The following is a 27752-nucleotide window of genomic DNA, read 5'->3' as shown; positions in this document are numbered from 1 at the left end:
AGCTTTGTTGACAGTGTAATCTCACTTTAGTCCCAGGAATAAAGCATTTTAGCAGCCCAGTTTGGCTATGCTGATTTTTAAAGAAAGAGTATTTGTAATTTTTTTTTCTACATACACAGAGGATAAACCCTCATATCTGAGGGAGTAGATGTTGTTTTCCAATGTTAAGTAAGTGTCAGATGTGTATACTTAACTACTTGCATTGCAAATGATATAATGGGAAATTTAACCGGTAAGAATTCAAATTTAAATCTTGTTTCATGAAGGCTATGACAGTTTGCCATTAACATTTTAGTATATTACATATGAAAATGTAGGCTTAAAAACAGACTTTGCATGGAAGATTATTCACACAAACATACACTGAAATATCCACTCATTCAATGTGTACATAAGATTTACGCAAATTTGTGGTAACAGGATTATTACTTCTACTCCCCTTAAAAAAAAAAAAGTTTCTTACACAAAAGAAGGAATCCATATAAGCAAACCTCTTGAAATGTAATGCTGTGCTTGCATTATTCCAACCCATTTCTGTCACGGTGGGTATGTGAAAAGTAACGTGAAAAGGAAAATAAAGATAAACAAATAAATCCACAGAAGGACAGCGAAGACTGCATACTTGTAAAACCCAGTTATTTCCAAGGGGAATTTAATGCTTTAAAAATCAGGACCGTATCACTAAGACTGCATAGGGGCTATTGATCTCTGAATACCATTTCAAATGATATACCATATAAAGATTTCACATGTTATTCAAGAGACAAATGAAATCTCATTTCACATGAATGTAACTCAACCTCCTTTCCAAAACACCACTTTCCAATAGCATACATGAGAAATTCAGGAGAATCCAAGCCAGCTACACAGTTGATCTTTTTCATTGATACTCAACAGTGCATTCCTCTTCTGGATTAGAGTTTCATAATACAACCAATGGCAGAAGCAAAGTCGGGCATATGATCCAGAAATCATTGTGATTATGGCCATCACAAAATCATTATAGTGATTCAGATATAGTGATTAATTTTCTGTGGGTTTTTTTAGAGACTAGGGAGGAAAGGAATGGAACTGTGTTTCCATTCTCTGGAGAGCTGTATCACAAGTATTTTTATAAAACATGAAGAAATGAAGTGAGTATTTGCACCTAGCTGCTACTCTTGTCATGTGACTCCAGTTGTTGATTTTGTCTCATCTCCTCTCTTCTCGTAAGTTCACTTGGATCACTCTTCATGTTACAGTTTGTCTACTCACAGTCCAAGACTGCCCATTCCTCACACACCCCTTTTTAGAAATGATTGTAACCATATGTGAACACATAGCTGTGCACACACCCTGTATTTGTTGTTTGCAAAAATATATGTACGGGACTTTACTTTCAGGAGAGCTTTCCAAAATGTATTTAGCAAAAATGTGAATACTTACCTCTCACTACATAGTTTAACTGTACACAGCCAATAGTCAGGGTTCATGGGTGTCAGGAAACCACGTTTTTCTTGCAAGACTCCCTTCAGGCTATGCCCGTGAAAACAACTCCCATCTGTGTTTTCTTCAGACCAACTTAACTGAAAACTTGAAGGATTTGGCTTTTTAGCACGTTGCACTGAACCAGACAGCTTGCCAAACTGATTTTGTAAGTTCACAACCATTTCTACGCAAAGAGAAACAAAAGAAACAATTAACAGAATACTGTTTAGAGGTGATTAATACAAGAAGAAAATGGGCTGTTTGTGCATTTTAAAGTTTTGTTTTTTCTTTAAACCTCTGCATAAAAGACTGAGAAATCCTTGATGTCTCTAGGTTCTCTCTGCCACCCTCTTTACAGGCTTTGGTGAAACATTTTGAAACATAATTCAAAATCCCAAGTCTTGTATACCTAATGGTATTAGTAGTGGGGCACTCTAAAACATTCCTGCAAGTAAAACTTGTAAAATCCGTTTGATACTGCTGGGATTCTTAGGCTGATAGAAAGCACATTCATACACATTCAAGGTTAAGCTTTTCATGGTGCAAATTTCAACTGGTAAAAAACCCCAACAACAAAAAAAACCCACTCCATGTTTGCCCACTGCTAGTGTATGAATGACAAGCTTTCCTAAGTTACTGAGGCTGAGAAGGGAAAGAAGGTATCTTGTTAGATCAGCAAACACTGTATGACTGCCTGTGACTTGTTTATCTAGGATAAAAAGCAGGCTAAAAAACATTGCTGGAGCTTAAACTTCTTTTTATGAGCTGTTTTTAAATAAACTCATTCATATATTGAAGGAAGAAAAAAAAACAGGAAAAAATCTCCAAAGGGAAGTTTATTTTTCAAGATGACACTAAAATCTATGATCAAAATCAAAGGTCTAAGACAGTTTCTGAAAATCTGTACCTGGCACATAAGTGTTCTAGAGCACTGTTTGTCTCTATTATGGTACATTTGTTTTAAGATGAATCCTGCCCAGTTACAATAACGTGATATTCCTGCTCACAACATTATGATGAACTTCTGTAATACAAGCAATCGTCTTCTAGCTCCAGGAGAAGCAGAGCCAGAAGAGGAATTTCTTTTCCAATAAATGCAGGAATCAAAGGGCATCTGAGTAAATAATCAAGCTTGAAATAAATATATCAAACATGGTTTTCCATGGAACATGCCTTGACTGCAGGGTCACCCCAGCTGAATTTTGAAGAGTAAGTACTTAAAAAAACCCCACCGCATTCTTGAAGGAGAAATCCAACATGTGAAATTCAAACCAAATAGGATTATACAACTTGTTCAGAAGTCCTCGAACTAGTTGCTTCCAGAAACTGAAAGAGCATATAAAAGGAAAAATACCACTTGCCACACTTATTGTATCTCTCTCCAAATACCTCCTGCTTTCTGGATAACATAAAATGTAGAATGAAGAACTCCAAATCTGATCTGGTTGAATAAAATTCTGGTTTTATTTCTACAGACAACTGGGGTTTTGTTGTTTTATTTCTTTGCTTTTATGTCAACACAAACCCCAGAAACTTCTCACAAGTACTTCCAGAGCTACTAAAATACAGTAGTTGCACCTGCACTCCAAGCACAAACAGCTGGCTATGCAAGTAAAGCCTTCCTTGCTTTCTGTAGAAGGTTACAAGAAGAAGTGGGAGAGAAGAGGGACATGAAAAATCTACCAAAGCCTACAAGAAACTAAAGGAGGAAACAGACAGGAAAGCTATGGAAGATCAATAACTCACAAGTGACAGTGATATAAAGGTGAACTACAGAAGATGAAGACAAGAGCACTTATTCTGAGACATGGCTCAGTAGGCTATTAGGAAGACTAGCAAAGGCAGTTTCAGTTGTGCATGTTTAAAGAATTCCAGACACGGGTTCTAAAACAGTACTACATTAATTGTACCCAGAGATGAAAGAGAGGAGACAAAATATTTTAAGATGTAAAAGATATCAGTCATAGCTGAAGATTTTCCATGATGGGAAAAGCTGGAGCAGATTTCTGTGTTGTTGGGAAGAAGCAAAATTTACTCACGTCTTCTTTTTAGAACTTTAGATTTTTTATTGATTGAATAAAACAATGGTTTTTCACATCTCCACAGATACCTATCAGTAAGAGACATAACAATTGTTAACAAAAAGAAAGCTGAAATAATAAAAGAAAAATAACTTATTACAAATACTGCTAGAGTTTTAAATTAAAATCAAAATAATCTAATGTTTAGTGCTATTAAAAGCCACTGTCCTTCCAACATATAAAGGAAATCTTTTTCTGAGTAGGCAAACCAAGGCATGTTAGCCTAGATCTACTGTAATCAGTTAATTGTTCAGCTGTATCAGCTATTTTTCACAGTAAGTGAGCATTTAATTAATAACCTGGATAAACATTATGAGTGTAAATAGAAAATTAAGAGAGTGATTTAATCATTCTATTCACTCAAGCTTGGTGGACAGATATGTGGAGCAAACTTCTAATTTATTTTTTTATTTCTGTAGGAATCAAGAGTTCATGTAGAACTGTCTATCTTAAAAAAGAAGTACTTAAAAACCTCTTACTTGGCTCTTTCTTCATCCAATTTCTTCTGCTTCACATCCAAGGAATGTTTTACCACCTCATACCATCTCTTGAACTCAAAATAAGGGCCACCTGAATAAAACATACACACTTCAGTTTGGGAAGAAATTAAAGAAATGACAGAAAGGTGTCCAAGGAGTTAGACCCTGCCCCTTGCACCTGTATACAAACTACTACCCCGTTTGCTAAGTGCCTAAAGAAAACATACTTGATCTAATAATTCTGTAAGAAAAAGAAATGCAGAAATGGAGTGAAAGAACAGCACATCATAAGAAGTGCAAAGTAGCCCTGTATCTTAGATTTCATAGATTTAGCACAAATCAAACCTTTTCCCTCTTTTCTGGAAAGGTAAGCCTAGAAACTACCTCCTCTCTCTACGAAATCAACTTGTTCTCCACTGTTTAGAGTGGCCTTCAACTGTTTCAAAGCTGATCTCAAGGGATTAATGAAACTATGCATCAAGCTTAAATTTAAATACATAAAACCTAAAGAAGCTCAGATGCAAAATTTCACAGTTTCATGACAGACCACTGATAGCTCAGCAACTGTCTATCCTACTGCCCATGAAATCTTACAGGGTTGGAAAGATAAACTAGACAATGGTCTTCATATCTGCCTCTCATGGTTTGGAGCACAGGAACTTCACTTGTTGATATGTGAACAAGTAGTTACCAGCACAGGCAAAAACATGAAGACATAGGACATTTAGCAGCACCTTTATCAAGGATCCTCCAAAGAGGCACAAGACTGATGCAGACAATTTGGTACAGTAAGGATAAGACTTCCAAACAGAAACATGGTGTAGATTTATATATTTAAAAATAATCAACTCTTATTCCCCGTGGGTGGAATATCTGCATTGTGAATTAACCAGACTTTGCATTTCCCCATTGCCCCAGCTGCACTGCATGCAATGCTTGCGTCATGCTCAGCTTTGCCAGCCAGCTGTTTAAACTCTCCTGAAGGTGAATATACCGTTCTTACAATCAAACTTAAATATCTTTTGTATTATTTGCATTTCTGCTGTTTGCATTATCCTGCCTCAGAATGTCTAGATGATAAAAACGTAGATGGTCTCAAAAAGCAAGAGACACATGAAAGGAACAAAGACCCCTCGGTAGTTCTTGAAATTCAAAGGTCTGGATACAACTCCTTTTATCAGCTCCTTAAACCGCGAGGTTTAAGTAAATACTCCTAAATTGCTGGGAGAGCAAAGTGGGAGGTGGTAGAAATTTATGTTAAACTTCATATGAATTATTAAGCATCTGTCACATGCAAACCCATTGTCAGAGACATGATGCTACACTCTAATAACCCTTTACATGGCCAGTGCTGCTGGCCTGACATTCATGAAGCTGAGCTGACTGGAAAATACACAGCTCTGATACACACATACATGTATACATCTGTATATATCTCAATCATGTTTTATTTGAACAAAACCCCTGGCATTGTGGATGTGTGCAGCTCACAGAACACACACAGTAGGTAACTCCAACTATCTCTTGTACTGCTTCCAGTGTGACTTGAAGAAATGTAGGAGCTGAAATACTACTTTTTAATAAAAAAATAAAAAGACTAGAGAATGGATAGTTAAGTTGAAAACTGAGCCAACACAAATTGAATCTTTAAAACTTGGTATTAACCATTATTCATTTCAGCACTCTTAACTTTGGCAAAATGCAAAGGTAGTTTTGAGCTCTGGCACTGATTGGTCATCTAACAGAAATTCTCGCATCAGCTTCTCTGCACAGCTGCTCACCATCACCCCAACGTGTTAAGCACAGGGGCAACAAAACAGAGCATATGGATTATTTGCACCAGCAGATTTTAAAGTTAAAAAATGGGCAAGGAATGAGCTGTTAATTCCCAAGGGCAATGAGGCTTGTTAATAAGGGAGAAACCCCATTAAGACATTAATGGCTTTGAGCCTCAGCTTGTAAAGCAGTTGCACAACTCCCCACACCTGTCACTATCATGTACTTCAAGTTTTCAAGGGAAGTAAAAAGGAAAAAATCCTCCATAAGTTTGTGTATCCACCTGAATGTGAAAATTAGCAGTTTTAGTTAACAGTGATGACTGTCCCTAGTTACAGCAGTAATTGAGCTCACACATGACTAATACCATAATTTTATTACGAACCTAAACTTTAAACAAAGCAGCAGAAGGGTCAAAATGACCCAAAACTGGATAAAAGGCCTGACAGATAAACCACAGTAACACATCTTGGATCTTATCTTCAACTGTGATTTGGATCAGGCTATGGAACGTCTTCCTGAAGATTTCTAATCTTTGATTTGGTCTTTCTGCCCTCAAAGAACCATGTTCACACCATTATCTTCTCTATCTTAATTGCTGCTAGCTTTTCCACACTCTCTCAGGATTATTTGGACTAAGAAACTAGATTACATCTGAAATATGTTCCACACTAAGAAATTTTATTTAACAAGACTAAACAAGTTTGGATTTTATCATAAATGTGGTTTGATGCCCCTAGTAAGTATCTGCTATTTACGATCAAAGTGTGTTCCCTTTTCACAGCATATCCACACATCTCCACCTACCACACATAAAACTCTAAACCAAGAGGCAAACATGCACAAGCAGAAGCAGAGAGGCACCAAGCAAAACGTGTACCAAACTCCCCTACCCTAAACAGTAAGAAATGTGCAGGCCATTTTACAGGAACAGGATCTACTCTTTTCTCCAACTAAAGTTTGCCCTTAATGGATTATTAAAAAACCCCCATATTTTCATGATCAGTAAGAAAAGTTTTTCTAACCCTGACTGCAAAACTGTTTCATTTACAAAATCATAACACTGCTTCTATTAGAATATTTATGTACCTTCTGTGTTATTTTTATTTCTTTCTTCAGCAAACTCTGAAAGTAACCTGTAAAAAAAATTAAAAATCAGGCTGTTTCATAGATCCAAATACCACACTTTTCACATGAAGCTCAAATACAACAGACAAAAATTACATTCTAATTTAATTCCAAGTACCAGACAAAACCCAACAAATTTTAGAAGTAACAAATATTTCATGTCTAAACTGCCTTCAAGTGTATGGTTTAAGCTACTGAATTTAACTGAAATTCCAATAGTATAAATTTAACTCTAAAGAAAGAATGATCAGAGATAGGCACTATTTGAAATTTGGGAGTTGCTACAGATCTGTCTGTACACTTACCATTCATAGTGATCATCTAATAAAAACAATAACTTGAGCACCACTACAATAACTGCTGCAGCAAGAACATCATATTTCACTTTTCCTGTTGACTTATTTCCAGGCGTAAGAGTCAGGAAATCCACTTCTCCAATACCAATCTTTTTCACCACCCGGCAAGTCCAATTATGCAATTCATCTGATTAATATAAATAAAAATATAAAATGTTAAGACAAGCAAGAAATATTTTTCAGTGCAAATACAGTGCAAATATGCTGGCCATTTGATGAAAACATTGCTTAGGTCTTTCAGGACCACTTGACAGCCATATTTTTCAGGCTGAGGAATATTTTTGGTTACTTTTAAAAATACTGGGTAACCTTCACTGCACTTACACGGAAAACACTTGTGACTTATTATATATTCATATGGAGAATAAAAAAATTGCATATTTAACAGTGCTTTGATGTTCCTTGAATAACATAGTGAGATCATCCCGAACATTCTTGTGGGAAAGCCTATTGCAAATCCACATAAATACATTTTCAAAAAATCCCCAAAAGCAAAAGACTTGTCACAAACTTTTTCCCTGCATGTTGACTGAACACCCATGGCAGGAATCAGCACTGCACACAGGAGGAATGGGGCTGGCTGGGCATGGAGAGCAGTTTGGTGGTGGCAGGGCAGCACTGGCTGCTCCCCCAGCAGAAGCTGCTGAGGTCAAGCCTGGCTCTCCCTGCGCAGCCCCGTGGCACGCGCGGGCTGTGCCAGGGAGATCCAGCTGCAGCTCCACAAGATACACAGCAGGTTATCTACACAGCCTTATTCCTCTGCTTATTTTTCACAGATACAAATCCCCCAAATTTCTCACCTTTCCTGTTCAGCAAGAAATACAGGAGTTGATTACATCACCATCAGATTCCACAAAGGTTAGCAATGTATGACTAAGTACAACCTTAATGCAGCTGTACTTATACTCTTGCTGCTTACAAAGAGTTCAGTAGGAACTAGCTTTTAATCCTCTAGCACATAACAGTAAAAGTTAACAAAAAGTGGAAATTAAATTTTCTTATAAATACTAAAAGCATATTTAGTTTTATTTCAGATAGATAAAATAGTCACTTCGTTGGTATTTAGTGTCCTTTACCACTCCCAATTAATTGCTTCTTTTTTAGGAGTTGTTAGACAACAGCAGCATCCCTTTTTCAATCTTAAAAAAAATGCTTATCCATAATGAAAATCTTAGTTGCAGGGAAAAGGACAATATATTCCTCTTCCGCAGTAATTTTCAAGGAGTACTTAGCTTTGCATTTCTCTGTAAAAGATCTGAAAGTGACAAATTTGTAGCCTTTTTTAAAAATTCAATTGATACTTCACCATCTGTAAAATAATCCTCTATGGGATCACAACATTGGTGTAAAACTACAAAATCAGAATTACTACTCCAGAATTATAGCCCTAAACCTGTCAGGTAATCTTCTCTTCATTCAATTAAATAAAGAGAAAAACCACTTTTATTCATTGTAACTAACTGCAAAATAAGACAATAACTCCCTCCCCTACTATGAACTGTTGGAATGTTTCGAGAAAAAAAAAATTTACAGGCCATTTGTCTGTGTAACTCATCTTCAGTCACAGTGGTATTTGACAGAAAGTATGGTAACCCAACAGAGAGTTCACACACTAGGACATACTGGTCTTTCTTTGACAAGTCAATATTCAAGACTTAATTTTAGGATAGACAAAAATAGTCAATACTTATGCTATATATGATTTCAGAACTAAATAATAAATCAAGTGAGACAGCAGCTAATCTGTCACACACCATCAGTTAATATTAAAATAAATGGTAATATACAATATTATATAATACTTAAAATGTATTTTTTGTTAAACAATACACAGTCATTATTACATATGAGAATTCCAGAGCTAAGCAGGTGGGTCCCACTTCATGAATCATTTAGCTAAAGTTAATGTATCACATGAATTCAACAGGTGCCTCTTAGTTCACATGGACACTGAAAGATTTAAAATGAAGTATCCACTCCACAGCCTTACAGAGCCAACATCAGAGTGCCCCTGAATATCTGGGCCTATAACACAACACTCTAAATGTTTGATGAAGGTGCTTTCTATAGAAAGAATATTTTTCAGTTCAAGCTGAAATGGGAGTAAATTAGAAGGAAAAGAGTAGGCACTTTTGAAGTAGTAATTTAAGACTTTTTTGCTAGAGTTTAATAAACCACAGAAAAATTTTATCAGTTAGGGCAAGGGAAAATATTTACCAGGTAAATTAGCTTCCATCAAGTACTTCATGCACAGCATGTCTGGATGAAGAAAGCAGCTTTCTGTTATATCTGGAAAACGAGGCAGGTCTAAAAATGCTGCAAGCTCATGCATTTTGTTGAATACTTCTTCATATACAGGCCACGACTGAAAGACAGGGTTAGAGGGGGTTATACATTGCCTCGATTACCATATTTATTAATTCTTTAACATTAGTTACTGATGGTAAATTCTGAATTGTTTACTACAGGGTTATTTATATGGATTGCAATACTGCAAAGAGAAATGTGTGCTAATTTAAAATTCAATGAAATATAAAAGGAACAAATAGAAAGTTGCTTCAGATCTCCCACCACCTTTCTTATGAAATGCTCATTATGTGTCCAGATGCTCCAAAACTGAGAGCTTTGGGAAAAAACAGTAGAGGTGCAATTGAGGATGAACTGTCTAAAGAGCTAAGAGGTCAGAAAACCACAGAAGGTGGAGGCTGACAGGGACTGCTTGAGACCACTGTGTCTGACCCTGCTTGGGTCAGCTCGAGCAGGCTGCCCAGGACCACATCCAGTCAGATACTAAACATCTCCATAGATGGCAGCTTCCAAGGGCTGTGGGAAATCTGCTCCAGTGTTTCACCAACCCACCATACAAAGGAAAACAGATTTTGTTTTCCCTTACATTTAAATGTAATTTCTTGTATTTCAATTTATGCCCATTTCTTCTCATCCAGTCACTGGACACCACCAAGGAAGATCTGGTTTTCCTTCTTTCCACCCTCCTGAGGGTACCACACCAATACCTGCCCTGAATATCCTCCAGCTCCAGGATGAACAGCCACAGTTCTCTCTCAGCCTCCCCTCATTTGGCAGGCTCCATCTCGACAGCCCTTTACTGCACTCACTCCACTGCACCCATATCTCCTTCGCACTGGGTAGCCCAGAACAGCACCCAGCACTCCTGAAATATCTCACCAGTGCCAAGTAGAGAGGAAGGATGCCCTGCCTCCCTTGAGGACTTGTGCAGTCACCAGAACCATCCAGAACTTGTTGACAGTGACCTTGCAGTGACTCCAGCCAGCTGCCTCAACACTTGTGCAGCATCTCATCACAGCCCATGAACCTTCATATGTCCATGTTATTCACATATTTCCTAAACTTCTTAAAAACTGAGGCAAAAAACCCAATCATTACTTTAGCCTTCTCCTTGGTGTTTGTGACCATATTCACATTCAGGCCCACATTCTCTAGAACCCTTCCACAGAATCTTTCATGTTATTTAGTTAAAAAAAAAAAAAATCCATATTTGCATATTTATTAGTGACTATAAATCTGAAATTCTCTTTTTAAAACCACTGGCTGCATGAGAAAGCTCTCTCAATTTGTACTGAGGTTTGCTTCTGTAAGAGAATATAACTTACAGAAAGATTTTGACACGTTTATTCATAATGAACTCAGCAGGACCTGAAGTTTGCGTAAGTATGGATATAAGGTTTGACCCTCATTTCACAATACCTGAATTGTTTCATTAAACATTCTTAATTTTCTCTAGTTGAAATGATTACTTGAATTTACCTCTAAAAGCAACAATTTCAGTTGTCCAGGCTACTTACCATTTTAAATATATAAAAAGCAATGATTTTTCTGCTTTAGTCAGTGGGTCTAATTCAGCAGAGCACTTTATCATGTATTTGTATTTTATAAAGTCAATTTGTACATATGGAACCTTCCTTTGAAACAAACTTAGCAGGGCTTTACACTTTGTGCACAGCTTCAAAACTTTCCTGACAAGAGTGAATTCAGGCTTCTGCTCTTTTTTTGGTTCAGATTACAAATAGAGTAACCTTGTTTACACCAAGACATGATGCGACCTAATATGATTTTATTCAATAATTGCCTTCATCTATTTTAATATAAGCTCCGTAGCCAATGCTCCAATTTTGTTTTGCGTGATTACCAACATTACACTGTCTTTTTTTTAATGATCTCCCCTCAGACTGCAGTTGAGACTTGCATGAATACATGCTTAGGCAAATGAATAATTCTGCTGTCACCTACTATTACACATGTAACTTTTTGTAACAGTTAGGAAGTTGTATCATGTTCATTATAGTTTCTAAACAGTGTTAAAATTGGCTTAGACTGCTCCAGGACTATCTTGAGAAACAAGAAAAACTCGCATTACCAGAGCTCTGCAGAAGACCAGCTCACAGTACTTTCCGTTCCTTCTAAAAAGCAGTGCTCAATTAAATACCAAACCAATCTTGGAACAAAACCTGGATCATATGTAACTTCTCTTGAGTGTATCAGGAGAAAAACTGAAGTCCCACATAATTCAAATAAGAACATTACATGAATACTATTCATAGATAGCAAAGAAATATGTTTTCCCCTAATGAAAAGCAGTTGAAACAGTAGCTTCTTAATAATATATCACATATGAAAATAAATTAAGACATTGGGAATTTAGTAATTTGAAGCATTCCTGTTCTCAAACATTAAACTATCACCAATGGAGCTATCCAAAGTCCAATTTGGCACTAAACTACTTTAAGAAATATACACCTTAATTGGAGGACTCCAACAGTCACCTTTACCACATTTTACCTGAGCTTCTCTCCCTGTACTAGGGCAAGGAGACAGCTTTCCTATCCTCGGCATTAGTGAATCAAACTTCCTTCCCTCTGCCCAACATTTACTTTTGGTTCAAAGATTTTGTTTGCAATTTACAGAAGACAATTTGGTTCTTTTTCAAAATGGCTAGAGAATGCTTTGCTTTGCAATGACAACCAATGCCTTCTTTTTCATGAAGGCAAACAAGTAGTATAGAAACTACAAATAAAAATTAAGACTGAGAGCTACCACTTGGCTAATTTAAAACAGTGTTAACAGACAAGAACTGTTCTTTGATGTGTGTTCATAAGAAATCTGAACACATTTGGAATGTGCATCCTCATAGAAGATTACGATCAACCAAATCAACTGCTGCTTAAACCCTAAGCTCAAAAACATTCCCTGTATAGTCCCATTGCTGTGCCATGATGGTGAGGCTGAACTGAACCCCAGCTTCCAGCAGCACAGTCACCCCTGGAACTGGAAGCTGCAAACCACAGCTACATCCATCACACCTGCCTGGGTCACAGCACGGGGCTGAAGGCTGTAAGGTCAGGGCTAAGGACACTCATGAGTTTCTGCAGCAACCAAGCACTGGTTGTTTTCACCAGTTACAGCATGCCCTGTTCATACTCTTTAACTCTGAAAAAGCTGTGAGCTCACACAGAAAATCTTTTATTCTCCAAAATTTCAAAAATACTGGGAGGGTTAAAAGAGACAGAATTCCCAAATTCCACACAACCAACACAGCAACTGTTGGGAAAATATTAAGAAAAAGAAAGATGCAGCAAACCAGCAGTCTCAAAATTAATAAAAGTTACCACCTTCTACCTAGCTATGTATCTCTGCAAAAAAAAAAAAAAAGGACCTGATAAAACAAGTTGCACTGGAAGTCAACCAGCAAATCCACTAGGAAAGCAAGACCCACAGCCAGGGCCTCCCTCCTTCATTTAAAAAAACTCTGCCTCCAGCAACCCATGATTAAACCCCAAGGGAGGAGTACTTGGACAATAGAGGACAGTGTTAGATCACATGCCACACACTCTCCAAGTATAACTTTCACTCATCCAATCATAAATAAAAAAATTCAAGATGTATTTCTGTGCTATATATTAGGACAACTCCCCTGTCCATCACCACGTGAAGTTACTGAGCTCTCACCTTGTTTTGGGAACCTGGGAAACACAATAAAAACCACATATAAAACTCAAGTTACAAACCCTTAAGGGCACCTAATAATTCCAGGAAGACTGACAGAAAACCCTTTTAAAGCTATGCCACCTGCTAGTCTTTTCAGGTGTTTCGCAAGCTGGGATTCCTTCAAGACAGATCAACAACCCTGACAGAGTCTGTAACTTGTACAGATGGGGTACAGAGGTTGCCAAGACCTTTTCTTAAGATGTGTTTTTAAAATCTTTGTATCTTATTCCTACATGGGACAATAAGGTCACTACAGGTCTTCTCCAGAAAGCAGTACAGAAGACTAGTACTACTTGAGAGAACCTTCCCCTGCCCTGTGAGCACAGGAGAACAAAATACATGCTGTTGAGTCAGTGAAAAAGTGACTACAACAGGATTTTCTTAATGATAAATATTCATTACACTATTTAAATCAGTAGTCTTTATCTTTCGAAGTAACATGGCATTTTTCACCTGTATTAGAAAACAACAAACTGGTTTTCAGGAGCAGAGGAGCCAAACTATTAGCATGATAATCAGATCACAGTAACAGGTAATTGTTTTGAGTAAGCCAAGATTGCAGCCTCTCCTACTTGTTTGGACAATATCAGAATGTTGCTGATCAACAAGTAGAAAACAATATGCACTCGCTGCCTTTCTAGAACAATTTGCAGGCTCCATGGTTTCTTGTTTTAAATGTGGTCTGACTGACCCTCTTCTTGGATAACGGTATAAGTAATTTCCTTCCCCATATCAGGACAATATCCCATTACTTACCTATCACAATATTCACAATTCAGCTTATGCTATCATGATAGTGTTCTATTATTTCTGAAAATAAGTAATTATACTGTTATTCTAAATTCTTCATTTTACATGTTTCCCTTCCACCCTTCTTTCCAGCACTTTTTTTGCAGCACGATTCCCTTCCTCCTCATCCTTCTACCTGTGCATTTCCATCCTGAGATCCATTTTTTCTCTATGTCTGCACATTCTCTGAAGTTCTACCTACTCTGTGCTGCTTATATTCCACAATGGACATTTTTCCCAAGGGATTTCTTTAATGACCATCCAATACTGGAACTTAATAAGGTCTGACTCATTTTTTTCATTATCAACTTTCCGTAAATCTCGGGGTATCTTCTAGTGTTTAGAGTTGGATATGCTGGCAATAATCCAAAACTCAGCAAGGCTTCATCATTTTTAAGGTGACAAATTCAACTTAGACTGAGTTTGAAAAAGAGTGTACTAAACTCATCAGGAAATGGATTAAGAAAGCAAATTTAACTTGTAGGTTTGGAAAATAAGTTATGAGGGTTGAAGAAGGGGTTTTTACAACACAATACAGAATTTTGGTTCAAACCTTGTGTAAAGTAGGGCATGCCCATCAAATAAAATAAAATATATTTATTGTAAAAATAATAAACCAAATGGCTGCCTTATTAGTGTGTGTTAAGATCTTTGAATGCTGCCTTGAGTTCTCTATGGCACCTGGCTCACCTTACTTTGCTTCTGCTGCTCAACTGGTTCAGATATATCTGGTCATCTGCAGCATGAGTCTGATGTGGGATGACACCAGCCACAGTGCGTGCAGATTGCATAAAAGAATTGACAGTAGAGACAATAACTGTATTAACTGTGAAATTTACAGCCAAATTAGTATTTAAAACTGAATGAAATGACCTTGTGGACCAATCATTACATACAAGATCATTAGTATGGTCACTAATGATTCTTTTTCAGGTGTTCTGTGTATTCTTGCAGCACTATTAATCTGGCTACCTTCCATATAAACTTACATCAACAAATTCTGCCAATTTATTTTTAAACAACATTGGTTTTCCCCCTTGTCTTACCTCTACCTACCTCTCAGGCACAACCACAATCACGCCTGGAACAGCCACAAACTAAAGTAACAGACAAACACAAATTTAAGATACTTTAATGCTGTGTGTCATGATGAATGCAAACTTTTAAAAAATAGGAAATACTGAAACTTTTTTTGCCATTTAACCTAGCTGAAAAAATCGAATGTAGTCAACTTCATTTCATGGTTAGATTCTGCGTAGCCTTTTCAGGAAAGCCTTCTTTGCCAGAGCAGAAGTGTACAGGAAAGACATAGGCAATGTTTGAAGAGACTCTTTAAAGGTCCCTTCGACCCCAAACCCAAACCATCCAGAGATTCCATGGCATTGTCAGCACTCTCACCACTGCTGTATAGAAACACTCCAGGCTTGTGATTTGCTGGTGAGTGTGAAGGTGTACAGGAGAGAACCCCTGTCCTGCCTCCTCTCCTTGGTCACATCTCAAACAGGAGAGCTGACTCCATGAGCCCTGCCTCTGACTCAGTGCACTCATTTTTACATGGACTAAATGAGTGGATGGATTTCTCCAAACCCTGATATCCATGAATCACATACAGAGGCTGATGTAACAGTGAGAGGGTGTGCCTGGAATTATTAAAAGGGAACCAAATGACAAGAAGAAGACAGGTGAAACTGCTATAACACCATTCAGATAGCTGCAAATAAATACGCATCTCATGAAACTTCTTCCATTCGAAAAGACAAGGAGATGAAGCACACAAGGAAAACTGCTCCTTTACAAGCCTGCCATCAAGCAGAAGGAAGAAACAAAAGGAAATTAATTTGTCTGCCTGAAAGAGAGGCAGAAGGCTGCCCAAGTTATCTGTCTGATTACAAACAGGTAGAAGGGAAGAAAAAAGAAGTCAGGATACCATTTGAAAAATCACAGAAGTCACACTGGCAGGCTCTCACTTCCTCTCTCCTTTTAATAACTGTTTCAGCTGCAACAACTACTACATCCTAAAATCCCAAATTACTCCTGATCATTGCTGTAAAGCAAGTGAGATGGGTCTTTATATAGCAAAAAGATTAATTTTAGAAAATGACTCAATAACCAAAGCTTATGCTTTTCTGAGAGAAAAAAAATAGGTGCTAGGTATTAGACTGCATTAAACTGATACAGGCAGTCTTTACTGAAGAATTCAAGATGGCATGAGGATGAGCCAGCAACCTACATATAAAGAAAAAAGCCAACTGAATGTCCAATACAGATGTACTCCTCCACTAGGAAAAAAAAAATTTGGCTGCCTAACAGCCTTTTTAATAGGTTACTTTCAGAGGAAGACGTATTTTTCATTACATGATTCCAGGTTAAAGTGGTTTTTGAATAAATGAGTTTCAATATTATTAAACCACGAGAGACATGTGCTTGCGCATTAGTTTGTTCATGCTCACAAGCAAACTCTGTCAAACATCACTTTTCTAAAAAATGTAGTCTTTCTAAAAATACATAGAGGATTCCAATAAGGAGCTAAACTGTCATAATGTATTGAAATTTAGGAGTTTGGAAACAAATTTTTTTGAATTTCATAAATACTATGGCAGGTTTGTTTTCTTTATTCATTAAGTAATGCTTAAAGACAGGTATGGACAAGCTAGAGTTTCTGTTACACAACAGCAAGCTCTCATGATAAACTTGATTACAATAACCCTTTCAGCAGTGAACTTCCTCCTCAGCCTTTTTTCTTTCAAATAAAAGCCTCACCCTCGCTTCTTTTCATTCTGCACTACTTTCTATCCTCAACAAGCACTGCAACAAGCACTGCATGCACCTGCTAAAATGCACAAAAAACACAGAGTTAGGCAGACAATATTGACAGATACACACTCAACCCTAAAAACCTTAAGATTACAAGGTATCTCAAAACACCAGCAGACCAAAGCAGGAATCCCTCCTTGTTTGGGAAAGTACGTGCAGCATAGCTGATCAGCAGAATTTATATAGATACAGTTTTATCCCTCTTAAAAGATTTTTTTTTTTTTAAATAAACAAGAATGACCGGCTTCTGTCTTAATTTGAATTATTTTAAAACTTACCACTGAAAATAAGAAATAAAAAAGAATCATATGGCAATTAAGGTCATTCAAATTTTTTTAGTCAGGAAAAGAGGCTCTTACACATAAGACCTGGAATATTTTGAGAGGGAGACTTCAGCAAACAGAAGAATGTGTCTAAAAGCCAGTTTGATGGATATGCTTTCCAGGGAAGCAGAAAGCTGTTGTCATTCCATTCCAAACTCTCCAGGAGAAAACAGCAAATATTTTGACCTGCATTTATGAGTTCATGAACAGATTTAGTCATAAATTACTCTGTTTGAATCAGTCCCAAACTAAAATATATATATGCAATCCACCAAAACCTAGAGTGTTAGACAATCCATATGTCAGCAGTTTCCTAAGAGCTGTGTGACGACTTCAAGTAGCCAGTAGCAGATTATTAAGGGATATAAAATCCTTTCAAAAAGCCAATGTGGAAAAAAAAAATACAGGCACCATTGTAGCATTTAAAAAGGACCAAATATTCTGCAACTGAGTTGGTTTCACATTGCTTGTACTAATGCAGGCTTGAACTCCATATTAAATGAGGAAAAGGAAAAGATTCAGAGCATCTCACTACTTCCTGCATGCTGAACTAAGACACTATCTTGGTTTAGAAACAACATCAGATGAAACTGTAATGACTACACCCTAAAGCACTTACAGAGTCTCAGCTAAACGCATGTTCTCTTCAGTAATTCCTAAATTTCCTATGCTCAACTGCAAAACTTTCATTGGTATTCAAAGAAATGAAAAGATGACAGAGTATTAACTGAATTCGTTCACAAATCAAAACCTGTACTTGCTTTTAGGGCCAGAAGAACTGAAGACTGTTTAGAAATATTAAGGGTAAAGTGCAAAACCCCTTAAGCTGCAGTCCCTGTCAGCCCAGGATGGCTCCCCCATGACCTAGAATTTACTTATTCTTAGGCTTTTCATGTTTTTCCTTCTTGCCACATTTCTAGGCTAGGCTTCTCGCAAGTGTTCCTGCTTCCTCCAAGCATTAGGATCATCACTACTACTCAACAGTAAGGAATTTTACATTGTGAGTTATTAAACCAGCAATTCCTTTATAGTCCCTCCATAGAAACAAACCAAAAGGTCACTAGAAAAATACAAGTATGAAAAATCTTTTTTCAAATAGCGAAGTTTTGCTTAAGAAAAATGTGTAATATTTATTGCTTAGGATTTTTTGGTGTAGGCTAGACATACCCCTTTTATGCAATGATTTTGTATACTTTTGCCATTTAATCATTCCTCAACATTTTTCAAGTTGAATAAGAAATATCCTGAGATCTCTAAACGTGAAACTTTATCAGACCATATTTAGGTCACCCAACTTAAAGGCTTGAACTATCATTTTAAAAGAGTTGTTCCAAGATAACTAGTTAATGAAAAATGAAGTTTTACGATCTTTAAAACACTCCCCCCCAGAACACAAAACCCACAAACTAAAAACCTAACTGAAACCCCAGAACAGAAAAAAAAAAAAAAGACTGTACCACATAAATCAAAAAAATCTATTTAGCCTTGCATCCAGAAGCAAGCAAGCAAAATGTGCAGGGAGGAACAAGTCACAACACTACCAAACATCTGTCCAGCTTCACACTACTTGTGGCTGACTCAGCAGTGAGATCTCTCTATTCTTTTGTTCCAGATCTCTATTCCTCCATGGCATTTGTACACTCAGCATCTGGCCCTTTTAACGTCCAGAGCATCCTTTAAGGTAAGGAGTTTCACCACTTACCCACAAAATGTATGAAGCCACATCTCCTGTTGTTTGATTCTGAACTGCAAACCAGCAACCTCTGCTGACTCCTCCAGCCCTTGAATTGGAAGAGACATTTAACAACTGCCTCCTGAACATGTTCTACAAACTATCACCACATCTTCCTCTTAGTAATCTCTTCTTTAGGTTGAAAGATAAATAGATAATATTGTTTCTTGTAGGAAAATTGTCCCCATGTTTGATAGCCCTTGTTGCAACTCTCTATACCTCTCAGCTCTTCTGCAACAAAAGGAAGGCTAAGAAAAGTAAAACACCCAATCAAAACTCCCTATAATATATAAGATACAGTACATTATAGATTTATATGTTAACACAAAATGTTTTTCATCTCCATTCTTCATTAGATGTGAGGAGTTATTAGAAAATAACTCTAATGTAGTTGGGTTAAAACAACTGTGTTGAAAAAACTGCATCATAAAGGGATTACAGAAACTTGCATAATTAAGATGACACAGGTATTTAAAGTAAGGCTGGTACATGAACATAGCATTGGTAACACCACCTTTCAGAGGACGCTACAAATCAATTTTTCTTTACTTAATAATATTTTTTCCACCTAGAATGAAGATATTCATGTCAGCTGTTGGACAAGAAAGAAGTTTGAGAAATTTCAAGCAGTATTTCTCCATCTGCATTTTCATAACTATGAGGCTCCAAGATTATATATATCTCAGTAGATGTAAAAAGGGGAATACTTGACTTATTCCAAACTGCTCACACAGGATTCAGAATTTTATTAAGGAAAAAAAAGAGAGGAAAAGTGATAAAAATAAAGACTGAATGGAATGATGAAAACTAAGGAATTTGCGGTATACTTTTGTTTACACTGGAATTTCTTTCAAAATTATCATTCTGCTTTAAAAATTCCTTCTGCAAGTGTAAGTAATCTTTGCATGTATCAGTGATACGCATTTTACTCTTTCCTATATGGTTTATTAATCAAAAATGGTCAGCACACCATTTTATTTCAAAAACTACCTTCAGACTAGAAAAACTACCTTCAGACTAGAAAATTATTTAACATATTATTAGCACAGCATTGTTGTCAACTACCAAATTAGTAACACTAAAGCAGTCACCAAACAGTATAAATCATTTCCACAATAACAATTTCAGTACAATGACCTCACGCAATATTCACAATACAAAAGTACACAGAGAATTTCACTCCGCCTTAGACAGTGGGACAAGAAACATAAAGCCTTAGAACAGTGATTCACTTCACCTGTCCCTCCTAGAAGAGTACTGTAATTAGGAGACTAAATCCACACCCACAACTAAAGAAACATCAGCACTTAAGAAATGCTGTCAAGTTTATAAACTTCTATTCACATACTCAAACTCTGTAATGAAGCAAATTCTAATCCTTCTGCTTTTAAGCTGATGAAACTACAGTACCATAAATAGCATCTTTGATATGAAACATTCATAAAGAAGGAACTATCATTTGCTGTATGAAAGCACTCCGCCACATTGCATCCAATTTACGGTGCAAATCAAAGAATTACACCAGAAAGCTGAAGGGAGACATTGGCCTAAAGAGCAAGACAAGTACCTATACATTTAGCAATGCTAAAAACAGTCTTTGTGAGATTTCCAAGGATCTCCAGTGGTCAGTATTACAGTTTCATGTGAATTTATACCACGAGCTATGAGCAGAACACTCTACAGACATTCCTAAGTAACAACATCCCCACCGACACTCTGCTTTTCCCTGAGCAGTTCATGCTCAAAAACAGAACTCATTCTTCCCTGTGGTGCAATGAGGGTCACCAGTGATCTTTTACTATGTGAGGAAATATTAATTCTTTCATTTTGAAAAGAATGATGAAAAAGTCCTTAGGCTTTGTTATCAGTGCAAGGTAGGAAGAACTACCAGCATGAATGAGAACAGCTCACAACCTTTGCAAGTTTACACAGACCTCCAGAAGCACTGTGTAGGCAAGAAGAGAGAAGTATCAATACTCTAATAACAATCCCTCTGCTAATCTCTATCCTTCCCTGTTAAGTGATCTAATGAAAATGCTCTCAGTAAGTGAGAGTAGCTACTTTTCAAAGCTTCCTAGGGAAGATCCTAAGTTTATATACTTCAAACACAGTAAAGTATCTGTGACATGCTTCCAACTACAGAAAACAAAACAAAAGCAGCTCAAAGTATCTAAACCAAAATGCAAACAAGTGTTTCCAATATGAATAAGCCAAGCAATACACTTAGATACAGGAATGATAGTTTCCTTGTTTTATTAGAGCTGTAAAGTTGAAGAATTAGTTTTCAATAAACCTGTAATACTGATGCTACTTCTGGTCAGAAAATAGATAAATTATAGATAAATACAAAAGATAAATTATTCAACCAATCCAAGCAGCTTATTTTACATGAACCCCCTCCCACTTTGTAACAAGCTGGTAGAGAGTATTAGGAATTACTGGGGACTCAATGCCAAATTACTTCCAAAATTGAGCCATTATGCTCGAAAGCTAAGGACTAACCAATTCCCAGGTTGGGCTGTACAGAGCAGGTAAATGTCAAGGCACAGAGCAATTGTCTGTCCTTAATCCATGAGAAATCCTCCATTTTTATGTTTTCCTCCAGGCTACCTGACAGTTCTTCTGCCCCCAACATTCACAGGGAAATCAAAATCAGGAGGCGTCTTAAATTACTTAACCTTTTCAGCTAAATTTACAAAACAAAATGGCTTTTACTATGCCTGAACAAAGCTGAATTGATTCACACACATTTTTGTGGCACGTCCCCATGTAATTCAAAGCAGTTTTACTGAGCTGCTGAGTTGTTGGATGGTCACAAGGCACAAACTGTTTATATGGCACAAGTATTAACAACTATATTCTGATTGTAATATTGCCTGTAATGAAGAGAATGAGAAAAATTATATAAATGTCAAGTTCCATATTTTAAACCATCTGCAACAGTAAAACTCTGAAACATTTAATCACATTGTAACATAAATGATTAACATTACATTTAATTTATAATGTGGAAGACAAGTCCCATACTGGGTAGTACTGCAAAAAGATACAAGGCCTGAGTTTAAAACTTGTTCTCAAGTAGACCTCTCCAAATACAGGCCTGGTAGGTCACTACACTCCCAGACAGATCTGTCATATTCCTCTTTTTATTGTGGGATTATTGGATACAGGGAAAACCACCAAAAATTATCCCCCTTTTGAAGCATGGCAGGGGGAAGGGGCATTTGATTGCAATGCTCAGAGACAATCTCCTAGATGAAAAATAAAGGACAAGAAACTATAGATATTCTGCAATGAAGAACAATGTAAAGGTGGCTCAGCTGTAAGCAGCAAGGAAACTTAAAAACCCAAACAAGCAAAAAAAATACTGAATTTCAATGCCATAGGTAAATAGGTAAGTCATGAAATAGGAAGAAAAACAAGACTGTGCTATAACTGGACAAAGAATATGAATCCATTGCATTAAAATCACATGTAAGGAAGAGAAAAAATATGTCTGTGAAAAAGTAAACCACTATCTGATAAAATGGAGTATTTCACAAAGGAGAGGCCCAGATAATTTACACACAAGAAGCTTCAAGGAAATAACTGACGAGTTCTCTGAAACACAAATGTTGTTTTTTAAATAATCTTAAGAAATACGAAACATCAAAGGACTCTCCACTTTAATATGCAGTATTTAAAAAAATGTAAAAGGGGAGATTCAGGAACTATAGAATGATTAGCTTGGCATGGATCCTGACCAAATTAATACTAGGGCAATGGGAAAAACAGAATCTAAAAATATCCTGTCAGTCAAGCAACCTTTGTAAGGTCAGGAGAGGAGAAAGTGGACTGAAGCTCCAGCTCCCACAAGAAGCTGATCTGAAAAACTGTTTTTTCCTTTTTCACGGGAAAGTTAAAGGGGAACCAAATCAAAATCACCACTAAGTCTCACTGGAAGAATGTAACTCATAATTTAATCCATCAAGAACTGCTCCACAGTAGAGTGAAGCATGAAGAACAAAGGTGCAAAACAGAAGCATGCTTGATTTGATAGCAGAGGAGCAGCCTGGCAAACTAATCTCAGAAATCACATCTCTCAGATCTTCAGAAGTGAGACTCAACACAGAAAGATGGGTGACAGAAGGATTAGTGCTAGAGAAATATGGAAATCAAAGTGCTGCCAAGAACAAAACCAAGCAACATTTTTAAAAAATGGCAGAGAAGAAGAACAAAAAGAAAATACAAACTATAGAATACTGTAATACAAGAAACTAAAGAGTTGGAAAGTTTCCAGGCAGAATAAAGAAGAATGATCATCTCAATTTTTCAAGGAAACCTTTCACTCATAAATAAAAGAGGAAAGAAATCTACTAATCTGAGCTAAGGAGGGTGTGTGTGTGAATGCATAAGTGCAAGGTATGTACTCCTCCAACACAAATAAAATAAAGCCAAAGCATCATACAGAATAAAACACTCCATGCTCAAGTGGCATATTCTCAAAAGAGCTGAAGATTTCCAGTCTACTTTATAAATACATTATAGCATCTACTTCAACACCTATCACAGGTTACCTTTAGGGAAAGGAAAGCTGTGGATGAATTATAGAGCAGCAAACATTTGTTTACAAACTCTTCAATTTTCCATCAAAGCCAGCATCAGTTCATAATGGAGCACTAATTAAAAACCCTTATTTAACTGAACACAGCTGAGCTGCCCAGAGCTACTGGCCTAATCCAACAAAGACAGAAAGAAACATAATTTTAAGGTAGAAAGACAAGCCATTAAACGTGAAGGAAACAAGGTATGAGCAAGAAGGTAAGAACAAGAAGCTTTTCAGTTCAGTGGCATAAAAGGGATAAAATCTTTACATGTGATTTTGAGCTTCATGATTCCTCTCTCTTGTCCACAACAGTGATTTACAACTAGCAAAGTAGATTTCTGCTGCTTTACCAGGATGTATTCAAGAATTTTCCATAGGCAACAGTAAGGAAGAATGTTAACACCATTCTCAGCTGTAAGTTTGGAAAGCACTTCTGTATCATGGAAAATTCTGAGGAGTAACACTAGGAGTCATTTAAGAATCAAGACATCCAGGGATGGAAAGAGGCAAATTAGAGCAGAAGTCAAACTAAAGAGTGCTTCTAATAATCTAAGTTGAAAGTTGGATGTAGAAAAAGAAACAAACAAAAAAAAGCTATACTAAGATAATCAGGAAGTAGTAGAGATGGTAACTTTATCATGTTGGCAAGGTCAAATATTTTAAAGCAAGTACATTCCTTGTTATAGGCAGCAATACTCTGGATTATAAAAAACAAACAAACAAAAATAATGAAAAAAGAGAGGATGGAATTGAATTACAAAATAAAAACCAAAGTATTTTAAAGATACAGTTTCCTAGAAGGTGTATCAACAACACTGTCAAAACTAAAATATTCAATGGCCTTGTAAAACATGCAGATTTAGAATTGTGCAGCTATTTCTACCTAAGAGTAAGGGAAGGGGGAATGGAGAAAGGCTTACAGAGAAGCCATTCCCTGACCACACCCCAGGGCAGAAGAAGTAGCAAGGATAATTCAGTAAGTACCCATTCCTTTTGTGTTCAGGAGCAAGTTAGCAGATAGGTCTGAAAAGAATTCAACTAACACACCAAGCTCAACCTTCTCCAGCCTCCCCCACATCCGTGGAGAAAAAAAAAGAAAATATTTTTAACTAGTTTCTTCCTAATTTTCTTTTAAATTTGGAGAAGAGACTGAGAGAAGGGAACTTGTCTGAGGTCACACATCACACTCCTTGCAAGTCCACACAGTTGTGCATCGAGAGACAACTACTTCCAAAGCTCTTCAGCACAACAGGATCTGAAAGATGCTTATGAGACTACACCTATCCTGTTGCACACAGCACATACTCCGTGTTTGTTATCTCCAGTACTTCAGTAAATCATGTTGCCCAACATCCATGGGAGTGACCTGCTTACCTATATATACACATACATTTAAATCTGTGTGTGTGTGAAGAACATGAGAATCAAAACCAAGTATTACTTTTGCAAATTAAAAAAAAATCCACTTATAATGCATTAAAGGTAAAATACACAGAAAGTGTGTTTTATAAAAAGTAATGAAAGCTAAATGTAAATTTGAGGCAGCAAATCACAAACAACTTCTAAGCACAAGCAAAATAACACTTAGAAGATAATTTGGTATACAGTCCCAAGTCAAGAATGTATGGCAAGATAGACCTATGGCAAAGACAAGGTGTTGATATTTCAAGACAAAAGGGATGCTTTAATCAATTTTTATAAGGATAAAGATAAATCCATAAAAGCAAAATAGAGGATGTGTATCTTAAAGATGTATCCCTACTTCTTGCAGAAATAAAAGAGGGAATTTGCATGCAGCTGAAGGACAGATAATATCAATAAAATAATACAAGCTGAAAACAAATTATCCAGTGAACTTTATATATAATTTACAAATACATTTAAATCCTACATTAAAGGATTTTAAAAGAAATAAAAATCCTAGATATCCTATGTGCATTAAAAAGGGAAGAAAGATGACTTCCAACTAAAGGAGAAAAGATGACTGCACTTATCAAAGATGTATTGGTTACTGACACATGCCTTTGGATGAGCAGAGATTTACTGCAGTAAACAAACAATTTGCAAATACAAAAAAAACCCCCTTGACCTCCTGCACAGAACAAACAAAAAACTTATATATGTTATTCTTTCTTCATACCTACAAAAAGATTTTAATCAAATGGAATAAGAATACTTGTTTTAGAAAATGTTGCTTTTCCTTCCTTGTACTGGGAAGTTAGAACTTCTGAAAAAAACCAGGAGCATCTTACTGCTGCTGCTGCTTGCCCTGTAAACCCTCTCAGTGTACCATACCATATATACCTACCATATTTAGGTAAAACCTATTTTCCAAGGGATAATTTCTAATACACACATGATTTAATAGAAGAACGGATAAATAAGATGACAAAGTAAATGCTTAGAAAACTGACATGGAGCAATGGAAAGATAAATACATATGGAAGATAACTCATTTTTCTTAAAGATCTTCTATAAAGTACTTTTATCCTTTATAAAACACTTTTGAGTAGTACTTGTCTTCAGCTATGCCCTAACACCTGTCTAACAGTTACACATAATGACTGAAGATGATACAGAGAGCTGGAAGCTCCTTTTCTTTTTATTTATGGGACAGTCATGCCCAGAGCTCCCAGACCTCTGGACAGAAGTGTTCAGATACAATATCTTTGTGGCAGGTATTTTAAATAAAGTTCAGTCTCAGCAGAACAAGGAATTATGCCCTTCTTGTTAACTGTTCCATTACCAAAATATGAAGGGCCTATCTGCTACCTACACTGAAAATGTGAAACAGAATACAAGGCATACTTGAGGTTGGAAGGGATCTCTGGTGATCAACTACAGCAAGCTGCTGTGTCCCATCAGGTTTTGTGTACCTCTGAAGAAAGGGACTCCACAGTGGTCCAGGGTTGCCTGTTCCAGCACTCAGTCACCCTTATACAGTGAAAAAGTTCTATATTTAAATGGAATTCTTGGTTTTTCAGTTTTTGCCTGGTATTTCAGTTGTCTCCTGTCCTTCCAATGCACACTACCAAGAAGAAAGCCTGATGCCATCCTCACTCCTCCCTGACAGACATTTATACACATTACTGAAATCTCCCCAGCCTTCCCTTCTCAGTGATAAAACCCCCAGCTCTCTCAGACTCTCCCGGTACAGCAGACACTGCAATCACCTCTAATTGCTAAATAGTATGCAACAGAGGGAAAAATTGTCAGTGATACAGACTCCATTCCTAAATTACACAGCACAGAAATTTATCACAGCTGGGAAGCCTGAAACTACCGCTCCTTGCATATGGAAAATCATTACTAAATGACAAGTCATAGAAAACCCTTTGTGCATGTATACATACACATGCCACTACACAGAAAGTAGACATGACTCACCAGGTAATAATGTTGCATTTACTTTTCTAACACCTGTAACAACTTCAACCTTGTACAAATTAAGCATATTTTGGGTATGTGGGAAATTGTTACTAAAAATGTCTTTAAGCCACTGAGAATGTTTATATACAAGATAAGCTTCATCAAGTTAGGCTTCATCTGCACTTAACTGATAAAGTGATATATTTAGTATGATTTCAAATCCTTCAAGTTACTGTAACATAATTACTTCTTGACTGAAATTTGGGCTGCATAGGACAACTAAATGCACTAAAAATCTGCTCAAAATTTAAAAACTGAATAGTCCTGTCAGTTATCAATATTTTGGAACCTGTTTGCAGCTTGTACTCACCAGACTTGAAGCACAAGAAATAATGGCATTACAGCAACTTACACACCCGGTTGTAACAGCCATAATATCATAAAGGTTTTTAAGATAATTGTCTACGAAATATTCTATACAGAGCACAAAGCAGAAAAGAATGCAAGCTATATTTTCAGAATGGAGTATAACACAATTTCATTTCCTGCTCCAGTACAATAACCTCATCTCTCGAATTTCTCAAAACTCAGATGCCAAAACTAGACACAGTAAGTCATTGGTAATCACAGTGCTGCAGCAAGAAACACGGATGCAGGAAAGAGCTGGTAAGGATTTTGCAATTATCAGCCTCATGATGTAGTAAAAAAATCATTAAAGCTAAATGAAACTGAAGCTCTCTTACTAAAGTAATATTGAAGGTAGAGTAAGGGGCAGATGGTTCTAAAAAGAGGGAGCCGCAATAATACTGGAGTAGCTGGAAAACAAATG

General features: G+C 36.7%; 1 protein-coding gene across 2 annotated transcripts in view; it reads right to left on the bottom strand.

The window, feature by feature from the left end:
• Positions 1 to 27752, bottom strand: part of TAF1B (TATA-box binding protein associated factor, RNA polymerase I subunit B) — a 45349-nt gene that overhangs the window by 2198 nt on the left and 15399 nt on the right. For both annotated transcript variants that reach the window (XM_033056102.1, XM_033056103.1), the window contains 6 exons: positions 9505 to 9652; positions 7237 to 7414; positions 6893 to 6939; positions 4028 to 4118; positions 3507 to 3577; positions 1426 to 1651 (listed from right to left, as the gene is read on the bottom strand). In XM_033056102.1, coding sequence (XP_032911993.1) covers positions 1426 to 1651; positions 3507 to 3577; positions 4028 to 4118; positions 6893 to 6939; positions 7237 to 7414; positions 9505 to 9652 — 761 coding nt within the window. The remainder of the gene's footprint in view (positions 1 to 1425; positions 1652 to 3506; positions 3578 to 4027; positions 4119 to 6892; positions 6940 to 7236; positions 7415 to 9504; positions 9653 to 27752) is intronic.

This window comes from Catharus ustulatus, chromosome 3 (assembly GCF_009819885.2).
Source record: "Catharus ustulatus isolate bCatUst1 chromosome 3, bCatUst1.pri.v2, whole genome shotgun sequence".
In the NCBI taxonomy this organism is placed as follows: Eukaryota; Metazoa; Chordata; class Aves; order Passeriformes; family Turdidae; genus Catharus; species Catharus ustulatus.
The sequence above is the reverse complement of the archived record's forward strand: the minus strand, read 5'-3'. Positions and strand labels throughout refer to the sequence as shown.